This window comes from Micromys minutus, assembly GCF_963924665.1.
Source record: "Micromys minutus genome assembly, chromosome: 1".
Taxonomy (NCBI): Eukaryota; Metazoa; Chordata; class Mammalia; order Rodentia; family Muridae; genus Micromys; species Micromys minutus.
In genome coordinates, this window is record NC_137969.1 from 28,177,193 (window position 1) to 28,200,495 (window position 23,303).

General features: G+C 51.4%; 1 protein-coding gene across 3 annotated transcripts; it reads left to right on the top strand.

Moving 5' to 3' along the window:
- Positions 1 to 3,651: 3,651 nt before the first annotated feature.
- On the top strand, positions 3,652 to 22,007 carry PATZ1 (POZ/BTB and AT hook containing zinc finger 1). 3 transcript variants are annotated; one of them, XM_080908436.1, is made up of 5 exons: positions 3,652 to 5,818; positions 7,197 to 7,260; positions 12,707 to 12,878; positions 19,149 to 19,286; positions 20,656 to 22,007. In XM_080908436.1, the coding sequence occupies exons 1-5, from the start codon at positions 4,548 to 4,550 to the stop codon at positions 21,072 to 21,074; spliced, it is 2,064 nt and encodes a 687-aa protein (XP_080764562.1). In that variant the 5' UTR covers positions 3,652 to 4,547; the 3' UTR covers positions 21,075 to 22,007. The 3 variants fall into 3 exon arrangements, with proteins under 3 accessions (XP_080764562.1, XP_080764560.1, XP_080764561.1); XM_080908434.1 differs by lacking the exon at positions 19,149 to 19,286; XM_080908435.1 differs by lacking the exons at positions 12,707 to 12,878; positions 19,149 to 19,286; positions 20,656 to 22,007 and adding an exon at positions 8,354 to 9,209.
- The last annotated feature ends 1,296 nt before the right edge of the window (positions 22,008 to 23,303 follow it).

Consider the following 23,303-nt stretch of genomic DNA (forward strand, 5'->3'; position numbering starts at 1 on the left):
GTGTGTGTGTGGGGGGGGGGGTGTCAAATTCTGAAAGGCACCATTCCTGGGCTGGTAGCCCTGGGTTCCATAAGGAAGCAGGTTGAGCAAGCCAGGGGAAGCAAGCCAGTAAGCAGCACCCCTCAATGTCCTGTGCATCAGCTCCTGCCTCCAGGTTTCTGCCTTGTGAGTTCCTGTTCTAACCTGACTTTCTTTGTGAGGAGCAGCAGTGTGGAAGTGTAAGCTGAATAAACCCTTTCCTCCCCAGTTCTTTCTTGGTCATGATGTTTGTGCAGCAATAGGAGCCTAAGACAGTTATTAAAAGAAAAAAAAAAAGACATGAAAAGGTTTGGGGAGATGGCTCATCAGTTAAGAGCACTGGCTGCTCTTCCAGAGGTCCAGAGTTTAATTCCCAGCAACCACATGGTGGCTCACAACCGTCTGTAATGGGATCTGATGCCCTCTTCTGGTGTGTCTGAAGACAGCAACAGTGTACTCACATACATAAAAAATCAATATTTAAAAAAATATGAAAGTGAGATGGAGAAGTATAGAGGGGTTAGGGTAGTAAGATGGAACATTTAAATTAGATGTAATCAAGATAAATTATATCTATGAAAAAATAAAAAATATTCTAAAAAAATTATTTAAAAAAACAAGAGAGAGGCCAGGTGTGGTAGCATAGGCCTTTAATCCTGGCACTGGGGAAGCAGATGCAGGCAGATCTCTTTGAGTTTGAGGTCAGCCTAGTCTACATAGTGAGTTCTAAGGCTTTACAGAGAAACCCTGTTGAAAAACCAAAGAGAGAAAGAGAGACAAAAGAAACTAGTACAGATACAGAAAAGCCTCACAGGAAATGTTAGTTGAGTCTAACTCTTGGTGCTGAAATCACAGGCTCTTATTTGATTTTTCTTGTTGCTTTCATGTATGTTCTAAAATTCTTTTTTTTTTTTTTTTTTTTTTTTTTTTTTTTTTGCAGGCAGGAAAAATAAGCAAGGGGAAGGAAGCTGTAAAAGCTGGGAGGAGCTTTACCTGGGTCTGGGCTTTTGCCAAGGATGGTCCAGGAAAGGGGCTCCATGGGAAGGAGGAACTTGGACTGGCCAGAGACGCAAGAATTTTTTTGGGCCCTTATTGTCTGCCTCTCTGGGCTTTGGAATTCTTGACGGGAAGGTCTGAAGTCTGGCTTGTTTACTACAGTACTCTCTAGCATCTAAAACCCCCACAAAACAAAGTCTGGTGCTTAGTAGGTGCTCAATCAATACCAATCTAATGAGTGGATGGATGACCTTGACGGCTTTGCTTAGCCTGAGAACGACGACGCTCTTCAGTTTGCTAACCATCTGGTTCTGAGCCAAAACGGAGGTACACTGTTTCCATGGCAACTGAAGAAGGTCCAACAGACCAGCAGCAGGAGGCAGACTCAGGAATTGAGCTCCGTTTCTCTTCAAGGTGTAGCCTAGAAACAGGGACTGAGGCTCTGTCGACAGGTGTGGAGGGGAAAAGACCATCTTAGTCATCTTAGCCAGTCGATGAATGCTCAGGTAGGACAGCTTTAAAGACCGGAGGCTCTAGTTTGGACTCCTTTGTGTCATCTTGGACCCGTTATTTAACACCACTGAGGCCTCGGTTTGCTCACTCTTTGGTGTGTGTACGTGTAACAAGTATAGAGATTTTATAAACACAACTGGAAGCCTAAAGTTACAGAATAGGTAGGTGCCTGTGGGCAAGATGGAAAACAGGTATGGAAAAATGGTGGCCCCTGTATAATCAATTGCACCAAGGTGACATGCAGAATAAAACTCTGGGCTGGGGTCAACACCAGTTTTAATTACCTGCCTCTAGCTGCTTCTCCAAGGTGGGGTCTTGAACCACTAGGCTTACTCCAGCATCAGCATTTACAAAATGTGGCTATTATGTGTCTCTTGCTCAGAGCACTGTGGGTGAGGAGCCCTGTGAACTCCAATTTGCAAGGTGAACTCTCTCGATATACCATCCAGTTTTCTAAACACAGCCTATTGTGATCCAGTGCCTGACCCACAGAAGCCACTAATGGGGTTCAGTTCCCTGGAAGGAAAACACACAGTTGGGTCGATTCCTGACTCTACTACTCAGTGTGGCCTTGGGCAAGTCACTCACTTTTCCATTTTCTCTAACCTGCGGCAATGTAAGTACAGCGAGGACTGAGTAGGCAGATCTTCCCCAGCCCCTGGAAAGAACAGGAGCCTAGCACACACTAAGTAAATACAAGAACTTCTAGTTCCCAGAATCTGCCTCCAAAATACCAGACTGCTCTACCACAGGACTTGGACTTACGGGGACAAATCTTCCTTTAGGGTAAGGGAACTTTCCTCAAGCCTCACTTCTCATTTTATCCAGTCTGGAGTCTACTGACTGAGGAGAGTAAATTCTCAACTTTGTCCGGGGCACAGGTTAGGAAACTGGCTCACAGAAGCCAAGTAACTGGCACCAAGACAACGAGAGAGATCAGGTCTAGGATTTGAACTAGGGTCCTCTTTGCAGTGCCGTGCCAAAAAAAGCCTCAGCGATCTGAGTGAGAGGCTAGGCTCACGGTGGTGGGAACCCCAAGTCGAGTTGAAAGCCGGCCCCGTTCATTTGCATGCTAATACCCAGAATGCTTTTCCACATACACCGCTACATTTAATGGAAGCGCTCAGTTTGGAACCGTGCAAAGTTTGGAATGCGTACTTCGCTCCTCTTGCGACTGTGGGAACTTCGCGCCCGTACACGTGCTCTGCCTACAGGCTCTGAGACCAATAGCTCAGCGTCAGCCCCAGCAGACGAACCTGTGTCCAACCCTCGCCTAATAGCATCCTGAGGCGTCTTAGGGACAAAGCGCCCAGGCCTGGCCGTGCGGTCCATGGTCAGAGTGGCCGGCATTTTGCCGGGCGGCAGGGGTTAAGCATGCTTCTGGCTTGGAGTAGATGGGGGGGGGGGTTCTTGATCTTTGGATTCTCCAGTTTTCTTACAAAACTGCTGGGACGTGCAGGGGCCGTTGATTTTTTCTTTTTTTTTTGTCCACCGCCATCATACTGTCCCTTCCCTGAGCTGGCTGGCGACTCCACGCTCCCTGGGGCACAAAGCCCAAGTAGCGGTGGGTGGGGAAAAGGACCTATCTCTAGTTATCCAGGCATGCAGGGCAGTTGCCTCAGTATGAAGCAGGCAGAAGGTTCCGCCTGCGTCAGGTCGGGATTCCGCGTCCTTTCTACAGCTGCAGATCGAGAGGTCTCAGCCGACTTCTAGGGATTTCGGCCATCAAAGGAGAACTACGCAGGGTGCTGATGCCCGTCCGACCTGCGGGTGCGCAAGACAGGCTGGGGGGCTCAGATCCACAGGCTCTGGCCGCCCCTCCCGCACGCTCGCCTACACTCTGGGCGGGCATCGGAGGGGCGGCTGTAGCTGGTTTGCTGGCTCGGCGCTCGGATCGTTATTGGTCGGGGTCGGAGGGGGGGTGAGGCTGCAGCCCCCGGCCCCCGCGGGCGGGGTGGGGAGGCGGAGGATCAGGCTGTGCTAGCATTGGCGGAGCTGGGGAGTGGGGGGGGGCAGGAAGCGGGGGGAGCGGAGCTGCAGGGGGGGGTGTATAAATAGGGAATGGGGGACGTGCATCCTCCGCTGGGTGAGGGGGGGGGCGCTCGGCACAAAGAAAGTGGAAAGTTTGCAGCGCTAGGCGGCCCAGACTAGGGAGCCCGATGCGCACGTGCTGGGCCGGGGCCACCGAGACCCCCCACGCCGATCTCACTGCTTTTTTCTTTCTGCAAGCTGGGGGGGGTGTTGTTGGTATCGCCCCCTCCTTCTCCTCCCCCCAGGGGTGAAAGTGCAAGAGGAAGTGCAGCCGCTGCCATCTTTCCTCCGTTCCGAACGCACGGAGCCTGGGGCCGCAGCGCCGCCGCCACTCGTGCCTGGCTTGGGAAAGGGCCCACCCTGCTGCAGCCACCCGCTCGCTTCGGCCGCCGCCTTCGCCGGGCTCCACGACCCGGCCTACGCCACCGCCCCCGTGCGCGCCGACCGCCGCCGCCGCCTTCGCCTTTTGTTTCCTTTGCTCCGGCGCCCCCACCCCGGCTCGCGCTTTGCAGGGGACGCAGCGCGCGCCCCCAGCGGGCCCGAGAAAAGCCTCGGAGCGCGCGCTTGCGCTTGCGCGGCGGACCCCTCCTCCTTCCCGCGCGCGCGCGCGCCTTTTGGCTGCGCGCCGGCGCCGCCTGGCGGGCGGGAGGGGAGGTGGCAGCCGCGTTTGCAGGAGGGGCGCACCTCTTCGCTCCTTTACCCCCTGGAAGGTAGACCTAGAGAGGGAGGCGGGCAGGCGGAGAGGGAGTGCTTCGCGGGTCCGGTGGAGGGTAAGGGCGGCTATGTGGGGGGCAGTGCCCCGCTGGGTCTAGCCCTTTTTACTAGAGCAGGGGGCGTGTGCGCTGGGCGCACCTGAGAGTACTACCGAGCCCTGGGCCGCACGTGCCGGGAGTGTGAGTGGTCCGCTGCACTAGGCGTCTCGCTGCCTAAGGGAAGGGAGTAGGGACTGGCGGGTGCCCGGCCCGGCTAGTGGGGAAGGGGCAGCGACCATGGAGCGGGTCAACGATGCTTCCTGTGGTCCGTCAGGCTGCTACACCTACCAGGTGAGCAGACACAGTACGGAGATGCTACACAACCTGAACCAACAACGCAAAAACGGCGGGCGCTTTTGCGACGTGCTCCTACGGGTAGGCGATGAGAGCTTCCCAGCGCACCGCGCCGTACTGGCTGCCTGCAGCGAGTACTTTGAGTCTGTGTTCAGCGCCCAGTTAGGCGACGGCGGAGCTGCAGACGGTGGTCCTGCTGATGTGGGAGGCGCGGCGGCGGCTCCAGGCGGCGGGGCTGGAGGCAGCCGCGAACTGGAGATGCACACCATCAGTTCCAAAGTGTTCGGAGACATCCTGGACTTCGCTTACACGTCCCGAATCGTTGTGCGCCTAGAGAGCTTCCCAGAGCTCATGACGGCCGCTAAGTTCCTGCTGATGAGGTCGGTCATCGAGATCTGCCAGGAAGTAATCAAGCAGTCCAACGTGCAGATCCTGGTGCCCCCTGCCCGGGCTGATATCATGCTCTTTCGACCTCCTGGGACTTCTGACTTGGGCTTCCCTTTGGACATGACCAACGGGGCAGCCATGGCAGCCAACAGTAATGGTATTGCTGGCAGCATGCAGCCCGAGGACGAGGCTGCCAGGGCCACAGGTGCTGCTATTGCGGGCCAAGCTTCCCTGCCTGTGTTACCTGGGGTGGACAGATTGCCCATGGTGGCTGGACCCCTATCCCCCCAACTACTGACTTCTCCATTCCCTAATGTGGCATCCAGTGCACCTCCACTGACGAGCAAGCGAGGCCGGGGACGCCCCAGGAAGGCCAACCTGCTGGACTCCATGTTTGGGTCTCCAGGGGGCTTGAGGGAAGCAGGCATCCTTCCATGTGGCCTGTGCGGGAAGGTATTCACTGACGCCAACCGGCTCCGGCAACATGAGGCCCAGCACGGCGTCACAAGCCTCCAGTTGGGCTATATCGATCTTCCTCCTCCAAGGCTGGGTGAGAATGGGTTACCAATCTCTGAGGACCCCGACGGCCCCAGAAAAAGGAGCCGGACCAGGAAGCAGGTGGCTTGTGAGATCTGTGGCAAGATCTTCCGTGACGTATACCATCTCAACCGGCATAAGCTGTCCCACTCAGGGGAGAAGCCGTACTCGTGCCCGGTGTGTGGTCTGCGGTTCAAGAGAAAAGACCGCATGTCGTACCATGTGAGGTCCCATGATGGGTCAGTGGGCAAACCGTACATCTGCCAGAGCTGTGGGAAAGGTTTCTCCAGGTGAGGATGGCACCCTCCCCCACTCCCTGCTGTGTATTATCTTAGTTCTGTTCTCGCCAGGATCTGGGGATGTGGATCTTGTAGGGGTGGAGGGTCACTGGACCTTAATAGGGCATACACCATGTTTAAATGTTTTAGGAACCCCGGCTTTGACATAGTGTGGCCAAGAACTGCAGCTATGCCTTCAGGCAAGTTCTCCGGCACCAGGGTGCCCTACTAGGTTCACCTTCCCGGGGGCCTGTAGGAAGGGGCCAGATTCCTTAGGCCAGAGCCATTGGGCCTCCCCATTCTTCTCCCCTGGTTCCCTTTGTGTTTCCGGCACCAGGCGTGGGGCCCCCTCTGGGGGCGGGAGGCTGGGCTCCTCCCTCGACTTTCCCCGCCTGAATGGCTTCGGAGGGAGGAACTGAACAAGTGTGTCTGGGACTCCTTACACTCCTGAGGCCCAGATCCTCTACCAGTTTGAGCAGGCCGGCCTGCAGCAGTAGGCTCCAGCTTTGCCCCTCATGTGACCCTAGGTTTGAGAAGCATAAAAGCCGGTTACGCAGGGCTTTTTTTGCAATAGTAATACCGGAGTTTGATGCGTTCTGACCTGGTGGCTCCAGGATCCAGTAGACCCACAGGTCCTCCGTGTGTTCTCAGGACAGACCTTCTTTTCAACTTTTAGTGAGCGTTCTTGGGAACTGAGCAGTTGCCTGGGAGCACAGGGCTGTTTTTGTTTTTCTCCCCGTTTGAGAATATTGAATACAAGGCTGGTTTTAACTGAAATCCCAAGGATCTTGTATGTGTGAGAGCTTAGGGACAGAATTCCCCCAGAGAGGCCCCAACTAGGAACCAGTCTTACCGGTCAGACAGCCCCTGCCCACCTGCTCTGGCGGGCATCTGGCTTGCCAGTCCAGCTGGGGACTTAAAGCTCCATCCCTGGCCTCTGGGGACTGAATTCCATCCGGGTGGCATTCATTGGTTGCTGTGGCGGGAGAGGCTGGGGGGAGGGGAACGAAATGCTTCTAAGGGGCTTTAGTCTGGACAATGAGTCCCACACCCAACCCCTCCCAGAAAAGGCTGGGCAAGGCATCCCTGTGTCATTCTAAAGCTGACGCCTCAGGTCCTAGGAATCATTGAATTTCTGCTGGGGGTGGGGTGGGGTGGGGTGGGGTTAGCTAGATCAGAGCAGAACATTTGCTTCCCCCCCCTCGGGGGGGGGGGGAATGGCTGAGATGCTTGGGCCCCTGGAGCTAGAGCTGGGTGGTGACTTTGTCTTTGTCTTGCTGGGGTGGAGTTCTCCCTAGAAAGGGGGGGAGGTGGAGTGGAGGGAGACTGGCCAAGTTTGGCCCATCTTTTTTGATGTCTTGTTTTTAAAGTCTGTTGATCTTTTTTCCAGGCCAGATCACTTGAATGGACACATCAAGCAGGTGCACACGTCTGAGCGACCTCACAAGTGTCAGGTAGGGACTGGGCCAGGGTATAGTTGGGTGGAAGAATGCTGCCATCCTCCCAGCCTTGCTGAGCACTGCTTTGCACACACCTCCCACTCTTGTTGCCCCTGTCCTTCCTCTGGCCTCCTTTGTTCTATCCCCAGCCTCCTTTGCTTCCCCAGGGCTGTGAGTCTTTTTTTGGTCACTTGTTTCTGGTGTCCACAGTCTTCTCCTCCATTCTGTTGCTTAGCTTTCCTGTCCGGGCATTTGCGGGCTCCTTGGCTGGTGGGCCACACGACACAAGTGTTGTCCTGGTAGATCTGACACCTTGCTGGGCCTGGCTGCTGGTTCCCAGTAATTTGTATGAACTGTAGGGGTTTCAAAAGGGCTTCTGGTGGCCCAGCCAACAACCCTTGCCCTGGTTTGAGCTGAGTGGGAACTTGTGGGTTCCTTCAGTGGAGAAAGCATGGCAGTGGAAGAGGCCGTAGGGAGGGAGAGGGTGGTCCCATCTCCAACACGGACGGCAAGAGCAAGGCAAGGCGTGCTCTCTTCCAGGGTGGAACATGTAGGGAAGGCTGACTACATCTTCTCCTGACAGCTTGAACTCTATCTGGGGAATGCTGGCACCTACAAGATGAGTTTTTTCTCTGACCTCTGAGCATTCAGTGTGATGTGAAGTGCCCCCACTGTCTTCCTGGTTATCTCCCTTCTGCTGTGGCAAGTGCCATCAACTCATGTCAGGACAGTGTCATGAGCTATCCCACAGCCTCTGACAGGGGTACCTGCTTCTCCCGACCTGCTGGCAGGGGTGGGTGCAGGAGATTGTAGGGAAGATCGGATGTGCGCAGCAGCACAGAGCTCCAAGGACTAGGGGTAAGCACTGTTCACAGGTGCTGGGCCAGGCAGCTTCTCCCAAGGATGCTGACTTCAGATAGGCCTGCTGGGATCGGTCTTTGCCTTGCCGCTTTCTGCCTCCATCTCTGATCTCTGTTGTCACAGAGCACATTCTGACTCCCAGGTAGTGTGCTGAGCAGCCCCAGACAGGATAGGAGAAACCCAGAGGGCAGTGGGGGTGTGCCCGGTGGCCTGGGGGGGTAACCTGCACTCTCTGCCCTTTTTCCAGGTGTGGGTTGGGAGCAGCAGCGGCCTGCCGCCCCTGGAACCTCTTCCTAGCGACCTGCCATCATGGGACTTTGCCCAGCCTGCTTTGTGGAGGTCGTCCCATTCAGTTCCTGATACCGCCTTTTCCCTCTCTTTAAAAAAGTCCTTCCCAGCCCTTGAAAACCTGAGTCCAGCACACTCCAGCAATGCACTCTTCTGCTCAGCCCCACCAGGATACCTGAGACAGGGTTGGACAACCCCTGAGGGCAGCCGGGCTTTTACTCAGTGGCCTGTGGGCTAGCCTGGGCTAGCCTGGGCCCTTCCGGAGAGGTGGAGGGGAATGGTGGCTGGCTGGAGACCCCTGCTTTTGGCAGAGGCTAGCTAGCAAGATGGTTCCTGCCCACCACTCCCAGATCCCCCCAAGATGTTCTAACATTTTTTCCAGCTCAAAGCTCTCACGTAGTGATAGGAAGGACCACGTTCCCCTTCCCCCATGGGGCTCCATGTTTCTTTCTGAATGCTCTTGTCTCACCTCCCCTACCTCAGCAGGGCAGCCAACCTTGTCTGGGGAGTCTAGAAGTTGGGAATTGTAAGGAATCAAACCTCAGCTTCTGTGTCCCTTCTCCTGGCATCACTTTTCACACTGACTGGGGGGTTCCTGGTCACCCTCCTACTTGGGAGGGGTGTCCCCAACCCTCACAGATGCCTCCAGTACCGCTTTAACTAAGTTCAGCTGAACTCTTCCGTCTCACAAGGGCCTGTTTTCCGTTCTGGCTAGTGAGCTCCCGTGTCTGAGGGTTTTTAGCTGGTCTGCTCAGAACTAAACTAACCAGTAGCTTTGTATTGTGGTACATGGCTTTGGGGCTGACAGCAAGTAGACACTCCCTTCCCTGGGCCCCCTGGTGTCTCCCTTAGCCCCTGCAGACTGCCTGGAGATCAGGACCCACGATAAAAGTTTCATTCTAACATTTGAGGCTTTGTGTGTTTTGTCCTTGGTCTTTTGTGACAACTGGTATCATTGTCCCTTGGTGTGTGAGCCAGCTCCTGCTCTGCCTCTGTCCTTCAGCACAATCTCACAGACCTGACCCTGTAGCCAAAACCTTCTAAAGAGCACCCAGCAGCAAGGGGTGTGCAGGCTGTGACTATAGGCTTGGTCAAAGTGCAGGGACCTCTTTAGCTACAGAGGATAAAGGGGGCCGATTTCTCAGACTGATTGGAAAGCCTTTGGAAGGTAAAGGGGCAGGGAACCTCAGGCTTGAGTCTCCCTTACCTGGGCCTGGAATTTAGCCAGAGCTGAGAGACTGGCATGTCTTTCCCATTGCTTCTGGTCGCCCCTTGTTTGAGGCTGTCTAAATAAGGGTGAGTTGAGGGCATGCACAAAGGGGTTAACGCCAGTGGAGCTGGATTTTCATATGATGCCCTTAGTTCCCCCCCCCCCCCCCTGGCTGCAGGAGGATTTGAAAGATGCACCTTATCACTTTCAGACTGCAAAGACTGCCTGGGCTTGGGACATGCTAGTAGTGTTCTTGGGGTTCCGCTCGACTGAAAGCTTAATGTGGGGAGAGCAGTAGTGTTAGTATGCCTCCTAACTAGCAAACTGTGAGCCTTGGCCGTGGATACAGTAGGCACTTCAAGCCAACAGGCAGGCACACTGTGCCATTGGCTGGCTGGCTTCCTTTCAAGGCACTTCTGTTTGCTCCCTGTCTACAGGATGGGGAGTTCTGAAACTCAGGTTCTGGGAGTCCTCTTTAAGGCCTACCTCCCTCAGCCCCTCTGGTCTTACCTGAGTCTTGTGACCAGAAAAATGCTCTCTGTTGTCTGAAGTTCTGGTTGGTTCAGACTTGGACTTAAACACAGAAAAAAACCTGGGGGGACTCCAATCACAGGATTAGTTGAACAGGGACGCCAACAACTACTTTAGGTTGGCTTTGTAACAAGGTGGTCATTTCTGTTGAGGCTTCTTTATCCCAGCAGAAGACTGGTGTTCCCAATTATGTTTGCTCCGGGTTCCTTAAGAGATAATCAGTGGAGGACAGGGTAAGGGAAGCCAGCTGCAACTGCGGTTTTAACTTTTCGTAGTTAATCCCCAAATATTTAATCCAATTGGGGATAATTGAGGGTTGGCTGTCCATTACCTTGGGTACCAAAGTATGACATGGCAAAGCCTTTATAGGAAAGGTCCGGAATGGTTGGTAAAAGAAGCAAGGTATCTTTCATGCCTTGGGCTTCCTCTCTCTGGAAAAGGGAAGACAATGCTAATTATTTTCACCTGGTTCATGCAGCTCTAGAGTTCTGAGGCTTTACACTTTCTTGGTGGTTGAGGCGGTGCATACCTCTAACTCCAGCACTCAGGCAGGTCGATCTCTTGAGTTGAAGGGGGGGGGGTCTGGTCTACAGAGTGAGTTATAGAACAGCCAGGGCTACATGGTAAGACCTCGTCTCAAAAAAAACAAACAAAAACCCCAAACGTCCCCACCCAGCTGTAGGGCTAGGTAGTTCTTGGACCTTTGGCAGAGCCAGCTCTTGGCCTTGGATAAATGAGCATGGTCACGGTCTCCCAGGGTGTTTATAAGACCCCTTTCCATGGTTTCCAGATTGCAGATTAGGTGGAAGACCGAATTCCCTGTCTCCGTGGTCTTCCTATGTCATGATATCCCTGAGTTGGGTCCTGATGCTTCTGGGTTGCCCAGCTGCTGGCCTTTGCCTGCACTATTTTGCCCCAGGATACAACTGGATAGATACCAAGTACATCGGGGTCAGGGTTGACTCCTTTCTTTCACAGAATGTCCCTGTACTGACTTCAGAAACTCTAAGGGCATAGATTTGAGGCCTGTTCTCAACTCGGTCATCCTGCATCCTCACAGGGCTTCTGTTTGCCCAGCTATAAATTGGTCAAGACTGGTCTGGTCCAGGTATTTGGATTGCTCCTTTCTCTAGTACCTGAGTCTTGTTTTGGGCAAGTTCACTTTCCAAAGTTAAGTTTCCTTTGTCACAAGATTAAACATAAAACATAAAAGCAGTTCCACTGGGATGAGTTGTCTTGTTTGAGTTAGTACTGTACCCGTGACTATGGGGAGCTTGTGTTACACATATCTGGGGTTGAGGCAAAGTGTAGCATCTTCTGCTTCACAGTACTGCCATCTACTTTGATCTTTGACCATACAGTAAGGGGTGTGTGTGTGTGTGCGTTGATGGCGTTCTGACACTACTCACCTTGAAATTTCAGGTTATCAAGATCCACCTGTAACCAGGAAATAGAGGCAGCTCCATTCTAGCCAGTTAATGGGATGGCGCCTATTCACCCTCAGATTGAAAGCAGCTTTCTCTCAGTCCTAAAGCAGAAAGTACACAAAGAGAAGAGAAATAAGTCCAGTTTGACGTTAGCCCCAGGCACCCCTGTGGAACCAAAATAGCTTGAAAGCTACCGGGTCTGACCTCTTTCAAGGCTTTGTGATGTGTGTTTCCCCAAGGCACCACACACAGCCTTTGCACGCCGCAGCAGAGGAAGCGGGGAGAGATAATGGCTAGGGAGCTAGACCCTCATCCTTAGGGTGTAGGTCATAACTGTACACATGTCTGTGAGCTGTGCTGGGTTGTGTCTTTCAGTGGCTACACAATCCTAGAGTGGGAGGGGTAACAGTCTGCCTTGGAGAGCTGTTGATCAACTACACAAGACAAATGTCCCTCTCAGTCTGCGCTCAGAGCCTGCTCAGTGCTGTAGGCAGGCCCTGTCTGTCCTGACCACCACACCCCACTGTAACACCGCCAATCACCTTCTCCATCACATCAGCAGAGCCAACACTCGCTTATTTCATAAGCCGCTTTTTTTATTCACATCACAAGATTATGAAGTGCTATCTCTGTACTTTGTCCTGCCTTTTCCATTTCCCTGTGGCCAACACAAATGTCATATTTGAATGACATGGATACATTGGATTCTTTGTATAAGGCAGTAAGGGGAACCCTGAGGTAGAGAACAGGAAGCCTGGCTGACATGCTGTAACTTGCTTATGGCCCGTGCTTTGTGGCTAACGTGAAGATCAGTGGATGTGAGCACCTGTGATCCCAGCCCTCAGCTGCACACGAGCCAGACCTGCCTCAAAAACCAAGGGGCTGGGGGGAAATACTTAACTCTTCACTCAGTACAAGCGCACAGGACTTAGCTTGCAATGTTTTGAGCTTGTCTGTGGTAAGAAACCAATAACTCCAAATCAGTTACACCACGAGAAGGCGTTGTGGGACAGAAGGGCAGCCACTTGTGAGCAGAGCCGTACTGAACTGTCCAGCTTTCTAAAGGGACTGGTTTCACAGGCTGACCAGGAGGGCTTGGTCAGGTGCGGGATGTCTTGTTCCTCATGCTGTTCTCCTTTCTCAGACCTGCAATGCCTCCTTTGCTACTCGAGACCGCCTGCGCTCCCACCTGGCCTGTCATGAAGACAAGGTGCCCTGCCAGGTGTGTGGAAAGTACTTGCGGGCCGCGTACATGGCAGACCACCTGAAGAAGCACAGCGAGGGGCCCAGCAACTTCTGCAGTATCTGTAACCGAGGTAATTTCCCCACTGTTTCCTCACTTCAGAGGATGGGCCTGATCTTGTGGGGAGCCCACCCTCTCTACTGACTGAGAAATGCCCTCACCCAGGCTTTGACCACACCACTAAGCTGTTGTTTGTAACCTCCTCCTTTCCAAGAGACTTAATGATGGGAACAGAAGGAAAGACTCACTCGATCACCAAACTCGGGGTCAGAGACACCGAATTCACAAATGCTTAGCTGGGGTTGGCTGGGAGTCATTCGCCTGAATGGGCTATCAAAGGATCCTGCTAGCCCACTCGCTGGCAAAGAGGCTGGCTCTGGAGATGAACAAGAGACAAAAGCTTTCTAGTATAAATGTTTACCAGAGATTCCCTGCAGGTTGTGGCCTTGAGGAAAGGCAACAGTGGATGGAGTTCTGAGTAGGGCAGTTTGATGGGCTGGGCTGTGTGCCTGAGGCTAAGGCTGGCCTACTGAGTGTCTAGCCTTGGCTGTAGTTTTGTGTTGGGCAAAAACTCCAGCATGTCGAGGGTCTGCTGGGTTGAGTCGGCTGTTGGAAGTGCTGAGTTTGTTTGTAAGCACAGTGTCTGTGATTAGGAGGTTGGGATGGCTGTTGTGTGAGCCAGAGACTGTTTCTTTGGTCTTCTTCTATGCTTGCTTAGGCCATGTGGCTTGTTGTTTTCCTGGGGCACTCTTGTGGCAGTGTTTTTATGAGTCTAGTCTATGACTTAACAGGTTGAGCATCGAATCAGGAGTCAGGAGTTTAGTTCCAGCCTCTTTCTAGGTAGCTTTGGGCTCTCCTTGCCTTGCTTCTTTTCTCTTAGAAGTGATAAAGACCCTACCCCTTTCCATTTTGTGGGGTTGCTGAGAGGAGCCTAAGAGGAAGTGGCTGAGAGCTCTCTGGATCCACAGAGTTGCACCTTTGGGATGCCCCTCCTTATGTAGTGAAATAGTAAAATGGTTTGGTAATACTCGATGATACTGTGTTTTGGACAGGGCACCGTCTCCACAGATCTTAAAATTCTTGATGAGGTACTCTTGCTGGGTGGATGGTTTTACTGGAGTCTTGGAAGCAGGTGCTGTTCAGAGACTATACACACACACCTTAGAGTTGCCTTGAGGGTCATGGATTATTGATGTTATTTCGCTAGGAAGCCCGCTGTGAATGCAAGTACAAAGGCTCTAGCGGCTTCAGCTGCTTCTAGTTTCCCTGTGGGAGCAAACGGGGGAGGAGGGGGTGAGGACAAGGAGTGTTGTGGGACAGCTTTGATGGGGGATGCTCTAGTCTTAGAAAGCTGGCTTCTTTCCTTGCCTCATCCTAACCTGGCTTCCAGAGAGTACTCCCAAGTAACTCTAAACTTTCTACAGTGCACCATCAGCAAGACTTTGTCAAGTTTCCTGTCAAGTTACCAGTTCCAGAACTGGCTCAGTAGGCAGAGCTGAGAGCTGCTACAAGTGGTTAGTTAACGATAAAACCAGAATGTCAACAAACAAACCGAAAGTCCTGCTCAGATGATGGAACAGGACAAGGAGCTGATACATACAGGACAGGAGTCTCAGGGCTGTGAGGAAGCCCAGGAAAGGGCCCACCAAGACTGTGGGGATGACCGGCTGAAGCGCAGGAAGACCCATTGCTCCAGGTTTAACTCGCACTGCATGGTGGAAGGGAGGAGGGCTGTAACCTTTGTGAGAAGAGGAAGAGGTAGAGGCTACTGTCTCTGGACTCATTCCTGGGCAGAAATACCAAACAGCAACAGCTGCACGCTAATGCCAACAAAACTAACAAGAGGGTGGAAGGAAGGTTTTTCTTCTGGAAGAGGCTGAGGGGGTTCTGCCCTGTGCCACTGAGGCTTAAATAAATGAATGTTCTGAGCTGGGGTTGTGATTCAGTGGGGGAGCCCCTGCCTGGTATGCCAAAGCTTTCTGTTGAGTCCCAGACACTGCACAGTAGTCTCAGGTGTGGGTGAATCAGATGGCTTCCAAACAGCTTTCAGTCCAAGTACTGAAACAAAGAAGTACTTTGTTACTTCTCAATATTTTTAAGTTATATGTGTGTGTGTGTGTGTGTGTGTGTACCATGTACATGCAGGAACCCATAGAAGTCATTAGAGTTATATAGGTGATTGTGAGCCGTGACGTGGGTGCTGGGAAAGAGGAGTGCTCTTAACCACGGAGCTGTCCTTCCAGCCTCACCATAAAGCCCAGCCTGGCCTCAAAGTTGCCCTCTTGCTTATAGTCTTTGCATTTGGGAGACTGAGGCAAGAAGACGGCTCAAATTCCAAGCCAACCAAGGCTGCACAGGTGAGACCTTTTGACAGAGGAGAAAAGGTCAGGCCTAGTGGCCTACTCCTGTGGCACTTAGAAGGCAGAGACAATATTCTTATAAATTCAAGTCTTGCCTGGGCTAAAGAGCAAGTACCAAACCAGCTGGGACCTTCTTTCATAAACCAAAACCACCACCACCACCACCACCACCACCACCAAAACCACACAAAGGAAACTTCTTCCCATCAGATGACCGCACAGGAGCAAATTAGTGATGTGCTTTCTTTCTCCTGCATTGACATGGCCTTAAATGCACTGGTGGATTTGACCCCTTTGAGATTTGGACACCGGAAGCAGTCCCCAATCTCTGCATGAACAAGGACCAGAATGTGAGTTGCAGGGACACCAGGCAAGAAAATACAACTGAAGAACAGTAACTTTTGGCATTAACAAACTTCATTTCTGCGGAGGGAGGGACCTGCTGATATGGGCACAACCATCAGCTCTCATCAGTATATCATGGAGGCCCTGCCTCAAGCTCCCTCACTGGCTCTTGGTCAGAGAGTGGGTGGGGGAGCTCAGAATGTTAGCTAAATACATCTAGCCTCAAAGCTGTGTTCTGCTCAGAAACTCAGCTTCTGTGTCGTCCCAACACTTGACTTGCTGAGCTGCTGTGTTTAAGCTCTGGGCTTTAAGTGGCAGCTGTGAACCCGTCTGCCACTTGCCAAGTGCGCTTGCTATAGATAGTAAGTACAGTTTGCAACAGAGGAAAGTCAGGAGGATCCAGCAGCATTTTCCTTAGAATGATTTTTAGGAATATGCAGGGTGTTTTTATTGTGTGTCTGCTGTGTTCTGGAGGTAAATAGCTCTTCCTACACAGTGTGACTATAGTAATGCCTGGTGCTTTCTCCCCTTCACTTTGATTGTAGTAGACCTGCCCTGGCATGCCATAAGGGCTTCATACTACTTCAGAGGCCCCAAACGAATGGAAACCAAAGGAAAATTCGCTTGTGAAGTGGCAGCATTGTATCCTCACATAGTTCTGATGTCCTGTGCCGGTTTCTGGGGCCACTGTGCCTCCTTGGCTTGTGTTTAAAGGGCCTTCTCTTCCCCTTAGCCTTGCCTACCCATTCCTGATTCCTGACTGCAACCTGCTTCTTAGGAATGTCTGTCCTCCAGTGTCTGGCCCCAGGCCAAACATTTAAGTACAGCCCCAGCCAGCCCAAGACAGCTTCCCAGGCAGGCTAGAAAGCCAGCACCTGATGCAGGGCGAGCTTTGAAGTAGCCGTGTTAGAAAGGAAATGCTTTCCTGATCCCAGTTTGCCTCTAGGACCTCAGGGCTATTTGCTGGCAGCCTGTTCTACCACATTTATTACCACACGGTAATGGTGATAATAAACATCATACATGTCCAAAGGACTTTTTTGTTGTTTGTTTTGAAGCTCAAGGGCAATTTTAGAGTTTGAAAGAGAAATATCAAGGCATCTTAGTCCAGTTCTCTAGAGGAACAGAACTGACAGAATGTGAGAAAGTAGATTCACAAAAAGGATTTATTAGAATGTGGTCCAGCTAGTCCAGCAACGCTTGTCTGCCAGCCGAAGGTCCAAGAACAGGAAGTTGTTCGGTCCACAAGGCTGGATGCTCAGCTGGTCTTCAGTATAAAATGGAATCCTGAAGAAGTAGGCTCTAATGCCATGGAGGAATAGCCTTGGCATGGAGAGAGAGAGAGAGCAAGCAGGCAAAGAGAGAGAGCCCCCTTCTTCCATGTCCTTTATACAGGCTGCTAGCCAAAGGTATGGCTCAGATTAAAAGTGGATCTTCCCACTTCAAATTATTTAATTAAGGAAAAAAAAATCTCTCAACAGGTGTACCCAGCTGCTTGGGCTTTAGTTAATTCCAGAGGTAGCCAAGCTATCACATAAGTCAAGCTGTAAATCTGAGCAGCTGCTGAGAGAAGACAGATGCAGAAGAGAGAAGAAAGTTCTTGCCTTTTCAATTAAGAGTGAATGTCAAATCTGAACAAAAGTGATAGAAAGGAAAATGCAAAGTTACACTGTTTGGAGTTAGAACCCAGAAAGGCAGGCAGGCTTAGCTACAAAGGTGTGTAAGTAACTTATTTTTACGGCCCTGAGTAAAGACACAGATCCATTCAAGAGACCTTTAATTAAGGGCCAAGTTCTGATAGTATTTATTTCTAGGATTCTGGAGTGAGGTCAGGTTCTGCTGGTTGGTGGCCATGCAGTGTTACATGTCGTACGTATGCATGAAAATTCCTTTACCACATTAAGCTTTTTCTCTATTCATTGCAAAATGGGTATAATAATAATTTACAGTGGGTTTGGGGAACTCTGCAGACTACTTAGTGTAGCATGTTGGATTCTAGGACACCACCAGCATTCAAAAGTGAAACTCTGATCTGGGCAGTGGTGGTGCAAGAGGAGGCAGGCGGATCTCTGAGCAAGTTCCAGGATAGCCTGGGATACACAGAGAGACTCCTGTCTGGAAAAACTTTAACCAAAAAACAAACAAAAGAAAGAAAAGAAAAAACCTTAAGGAAAAGAGAGTGAACCTTCAAGCAGTATTCAAGATCTCTGTGCTTGGGACTGATGTGGAGGACACCACAGTCTCAGAAAAGCCTAGGCCATGGAGGATGTTATTAAAAACAAAACCACCACCAAAAAATGAATGAATGTATGACTAGTGTAGCAACTCACACTTTTTGTTTTGTTTGCTTGCTTGTTGAGACAGGTTTTCTCTGTGTAACCCTGACTGTCCTGGGACTCACTCTGTAGACCGGAGAGACCCAATGGCCTCTGCCTCCTGAGTGCTGGGATGCCCCACTCTGCAGTTCATACTTTTAACAAGTTTGGGCAGAAATCACACAATACATTTCCACCCCTGAAACTTTAGCGGGAGAAATCTCACCGTGCCTGTAGTTGTAAAAGGGGACAAGGGGATGGCGGGCAGCATGGCACTTGTCACTAAGACTGAAGACTTGAGTTTGTGCTGGAGAATCACATGGTAGGAGAGAACCAACTTTAACAAACTGTCACCTCACCTCCACCTCCTGCCCCCAGTAAATAAATACATGTAGTAAACCAGGCGTACATGGAAGTCCAAGTGCCTGAGGGATGTGCTGGGCAGATCTGGAACTAGATGAGGGCGCTGACACCCCAAGTGAGCCTTAGATAAAAATGCTTTGGTACCTACTAGAGGTACTTTCTGGTCCTGACTATGGTAGGGTTCAGTGGCATACCTCTTTCTTGTGAAACAAGTCATTTTGTTGCCTGATTTTGTGGCTGTCACCTCCAAAGGCCTTGTGACCTTTGGAAATCGGCCTGAGAGCTGCTCTTCCAGCTTGCGATACTTATGCCTGAAATGGACCAAAGCAGGAGGTGTGAAGTGGAGCCTACTTCAAGATGGCGAGAGATCGTCCTGGGTGTCCTTGATGGATTTTCCAAAACCAAACAGAAAAGACTGCCACGGATAAGGAATGACCATGATGCCACAGTAACTTGCTGCCTCCTTCTTCCAAAGGTGGAATCGGCTCTTAAGTCATTGTTCTGAAGGTGGAGAAGTCAAAGTAGAGTATGCTCCAACAGATAGAAGAAAGGGGACCTCTGGAAGCATTCCTTGGGGACATCACTTGTACCGTCTGGTTTCCCTTTACATTTTAAGCAGGCTTCTGCTGGCTGGAGTCTAGCCATGGTCTCTGCAGCTGACATGAGTCTGTGGAACATCTACTCAAACCACCTGCTACTGAGGCACCAAGCGAGCCAAGGTGGCTGGCCTGGGCCCTTCAGTGTAGCCTTTACAGAGAAGCTGACTCATGGACAGTGGCGCCCTCCATCCGAACCTCATGCCTCATGTGATGATTGCAGATGCTTTTGAGCCAAGGAGTGAACCCCTTCCAGGGGCAGCTGACCAGGGAATGCTAGCCAGAGCTGCCAAAGAAAAGGCATGGGGAGCAGAGAGCTATCTCTTGCTGGCTGTGGGATCTCATCTCCTTTTGTCTTGTTTAGGTTTCTCCTCTGCCTCCTACTTAAAGGTCCATGTTAAAACCCACCACGGTGTTCCCCTTCCCCAGGTCTCCAGGCACCAGGAACCCATCCTGAATGGGGGAGCAGCGTTCCACTGCGCCAGGACCTATGGCAACAAAGGCAAGCGACCCCTTGCTCTGCACTTTGCTTCTCTGCGCAGACTGTGATGTGGGGGCGCTGGGCCGGGTGGTGGGGAGGCAAGAATCGCAGTGCTCTCTAGGACAAAGTCTGCCACGGGTAGCTCACTCCAGGACAGTGAGTGAGGCTTTAGGGTACTGCTGATCCAGCCTGCCTCCTCTTCCCCAGCCTTCTTTTCCTTCCTTCCTCTCGGCTAGCCCCCACTGACGGGAGCCTTACAGGGTTGCTAGGGCAGGAAGAGGAGCACTGCATGACGAGTTACTCTGGGTCTAGACACTGCCTGTCGCCCTGTAGGGTCGTGGACGTGTTGCTGAACGCTTTCTCCTTGGTTGTTCTTGTGGGTGGGTGGGAGCCAATGGCTGGCCTTTTCTATGACATTGGTGGTTGGTTGCCACAAGTGGCTGCATTTGTGAGATGCATGGCAGTAAATGAGCTAGCTACCTGATTGCCTCTGATTTGGAATTGGTGTGACAAGAGTTTCCAGACTCACTGTTAACTTGTTGGTTCATGTTGTTTGGGGGTCTCATGTTGTTGCCTTCTTGCCAGGGGCATGCTCCATGCTCCCATCACAGATGGCCCATCTTGGCATGGCTCTCTGGACCTAGGCAGGAAGCTGGTAGTTGGTAGTAGACCCCAGTGTGGGCCAGGCAAGGTAGGGCAGTAAGGGCTATGTCTTGGTCTAGATGGTCTACCCAGCTGACAAGGTTGTTCAGAGTTGCTTTTCATCAGTGTACTTTGGCTGCATGGCCCTGGAAAGATCTTTGCAGGAGTGGGAAGGTAGGCCTTGTAAAGCGTTGGTTGTGTGTGGGCCATCAGTAGGATCTAGCTGAGTAGAGGAACTCATGGTTCTAGTTCTGCCTGCTTTGTGAAGGTAGCCACTGGTCTAGTGCAGGGGACAAGCCACTGACACCTGCTCATCATAATCAGAAGTTTCACTCTCGGAGACACCTCTGGAAGCACCTAAGAGTTGGGGCTCTTTGGGTTGTTTTGGGTGGAAGTAGGGGGGGATCCCTTCTTGGCCGTCCTTCCTTGAAGCAGACTGAGGTGATGGCGAATTCTACATACACACCTGCATGAAGAGTTTATAGTGAGGGAGGCTGGTGGGCCCAGGGCACTGTCATCTTGCCCCTACAGCCATTCCATGCTCCTAATCAGACCAGCGAAACCTTCATGGGTTCCGCCAGGTTAGTGATTGGCCAGGTTGGCCTTCCAGGGCCTGTGAGCTGGCCTCTCTGGCCCCTCCAGGAAGGGACAGCCCTCCAGGGCCTGTGAGCTGGCCTCTCATGGCCCCTCCAGGAAGGGACAGCTCTAATCCTTGGCCTCATCTCTTCCCTGTTTTGTTTTTTCATAGAAGGCCAGAAATGCTCACATCAGGATCTGATTGAGAGCTCTGATTCCTATGGTGACCTCTCAGACGCCAGTGACCTGAAGACGCCAGAGAAACAGAGTGCCAACGGCTCTTTCTCCTGTGACATGGCAGTCCCTAAAAACAAAATGGAGTCTGATGGGGAGAAGAAATACCCATGCCCTGAATGTGGGAGCTTCTTCCGTTCTAAGTCCTACTTGAACAAACACATCCAGAAGGTGCATGTCCGTGCGCTTGGGGGTCCCATGGGGGACCTGGGTCCTGCCCTTGGTTCACCTTTCTCTCCCCAGCAGAACATGTCTCTTCTTGAGTCCTTTGGATTTCAGATTGTTCAGTCAGCGTTTGCATCATCTTTAGTGGATCCTGAGGTGGACCAGCAGCCCATGGGGCCTGAAGGGAAGTGAGATATGCTGTGTCCCCACAGAACAGCCACTGGGGACTGCTGAGCAATGCTGTGAATGCGGAGGGAAGTGATGTCTTTGGGTTCTGTAGCTGAGAGATTTTTTAAATTCATTTTTAACTCCTGTTCCTGCCCCTTCCCCCCTCCCTCCATTACCCCACCCCGCTGTGGTCTTAGAAATAGACTGTCATCTGATACTCTCTGTAGAAATACCTGAGACCCACTACATAGGCCTCCGGGGCAGCACCAGGCCTCATTTCTCTAGTGGTCTGAAGCCAGAGTTTCTGGTGCTCAGTTATTGGTGATCCTAATGCCAACTCCAAGGCACACTCTTGGGCCTCACTTGGTAGTTTTGGTCCCTCCCACTTCTTTCATTCCTCAGCCCCCTTCCTCTGTCCTCAAAAGAAGTTAGTAGGGTCTCTACCCTCTTATGGCCAACTATTTTAAGGATGGCAGAAACCTACAGCATCCCATGGACCATAGGATGAGTGTCCTCCGAGGTTGGCCCTGGTCTTTCTGAGCTGCTGGACGCTAACATCACTGCCAGGACAAGCTCATCCACTGAGGACCCCTCTACCCCAAATTCCAGTTCTTACTTGATTTTAACCATTCAACTTGCTGTTGGGTTTTGATTCTCTAATTCTTATTGTTATTTTTAGGACCAGTTGTAGTGAATTGCTACTGAAAGCTACCCCAGGTGACACAGAGCTCTTTGTAAACCGCAGTCACACATTAGGGTTAGTATTAAACTTTGTTTAGGTGTATCATAATTAACTTGGCTAGTTGTTTGAAGTCTATGGAAGAAATAGTTTTATGCAAAATTTTAAAAAAAAAATTCCAGTCTGATCAGGAAGAGGGTCCAGTGGTACTGGGAGCCAGGAAGGTGAGAGAGCCTCAGGTAGAGACACTGTGTTCCTTGATTGTGTTACACTCGAGCACACCCAGGTTGACCTTGTGATGTGAATTGACCTGATCAGACTATATTAAAGACGTTAGTACGATAACTCTGCCTGCTCCCCTGAGTCCAGTTTTTCAACTGTGTCTTTGGGACCTGGAGTCAGTCTGTATCCATTGCCCAGGAGGGGCAGGGAGTGGTTCCGGAGACACCGTGATCCTTCTCCATTATACCCGTTCCAGTGTGCCTGGCAGAGCACTGGGTAGATGTTCCCACCAAAAAACTTAAGTTCCAGGACTCATTAACTCAACAAGTACTCAGCCCATATTTTCACTGCTGCATACCGGGTATGTTTCAGGGTCTGTAATGAACAAAACAGCCCTTGGAATTAAATGGAGAGAGAGTTAACAAGCAGATTTGGATATGGCTTCTGGATAATGAGAAGTACAAGAGGAAAGACAGGGAAAGTGGTGGGAGGGGACTCAAGGCGGTCAGCCATCTGCTATGGAGGGACATGGCAGGAGGAAAACTTTCGTCTGTGTGAGGGGTGAGACTCTCAGCCACTTGAGGTCTGCTCCTCCATGTTCTTTAGCTTGTTTTGCTTGCCTTTCTCAGAGTGTGGAGGTAGGAGTGGTGAGCAGCAAACAGGACAAGAGTTGGGAAGTACGTCTGTGTGTGTTCATGCCTACTAATGTCTGCAGGTGAGCACACGTGGAGGTCAAAGGGCAGTCTCCAGTGCTGTTCTATAGGAACTGTCCACCTTTTTTAATGTTCATTGATGTCTTGCCTACGTTGTGTCTGTGATGATGTCAGGAGCCTTGGAACTAAAGTTACAAGGCAGGTGCAAGCTGCCATGTGGATGCTGGGAATTGAACCTGGGTCCTCTGGAAGATCGGCCATGCTTTTAACCTCTAAGCCACCTCTCCAGCCCCCACCTTAGTTTTTTAGGAGCTCTTTCACTGACCCAGGGTTCGATAAGTAGGCTAGGCTGGCGAGCCCATAGGCCCCTTGGGATTATTTGTCTTCCCAGTTCTGGGATTACAAGTGCACATAACTGTCTTTGGCATTTTTTTCTGTTTAAGTATGGGCTTGTTCTAGGGCTCACACTCAGGTCATGTTTTCAAGGCAAGCACTTTACTGACTGAGCTATCTTCCAGCCCCACAGAGGATTGATGGGAACAAAAACAATTGCAGAGGGACTGGACTCTTATTGCACTCCAAGGATCTTGAGAAATCCCAAAATGAATAAAAATAGTCTTTTATCTCCAAACAGGTAAAAAAGAGTGAGTGGTAAAGAAACAGACCAGAAAGGACAAAGCACAACCTTCCTTAGCCCCA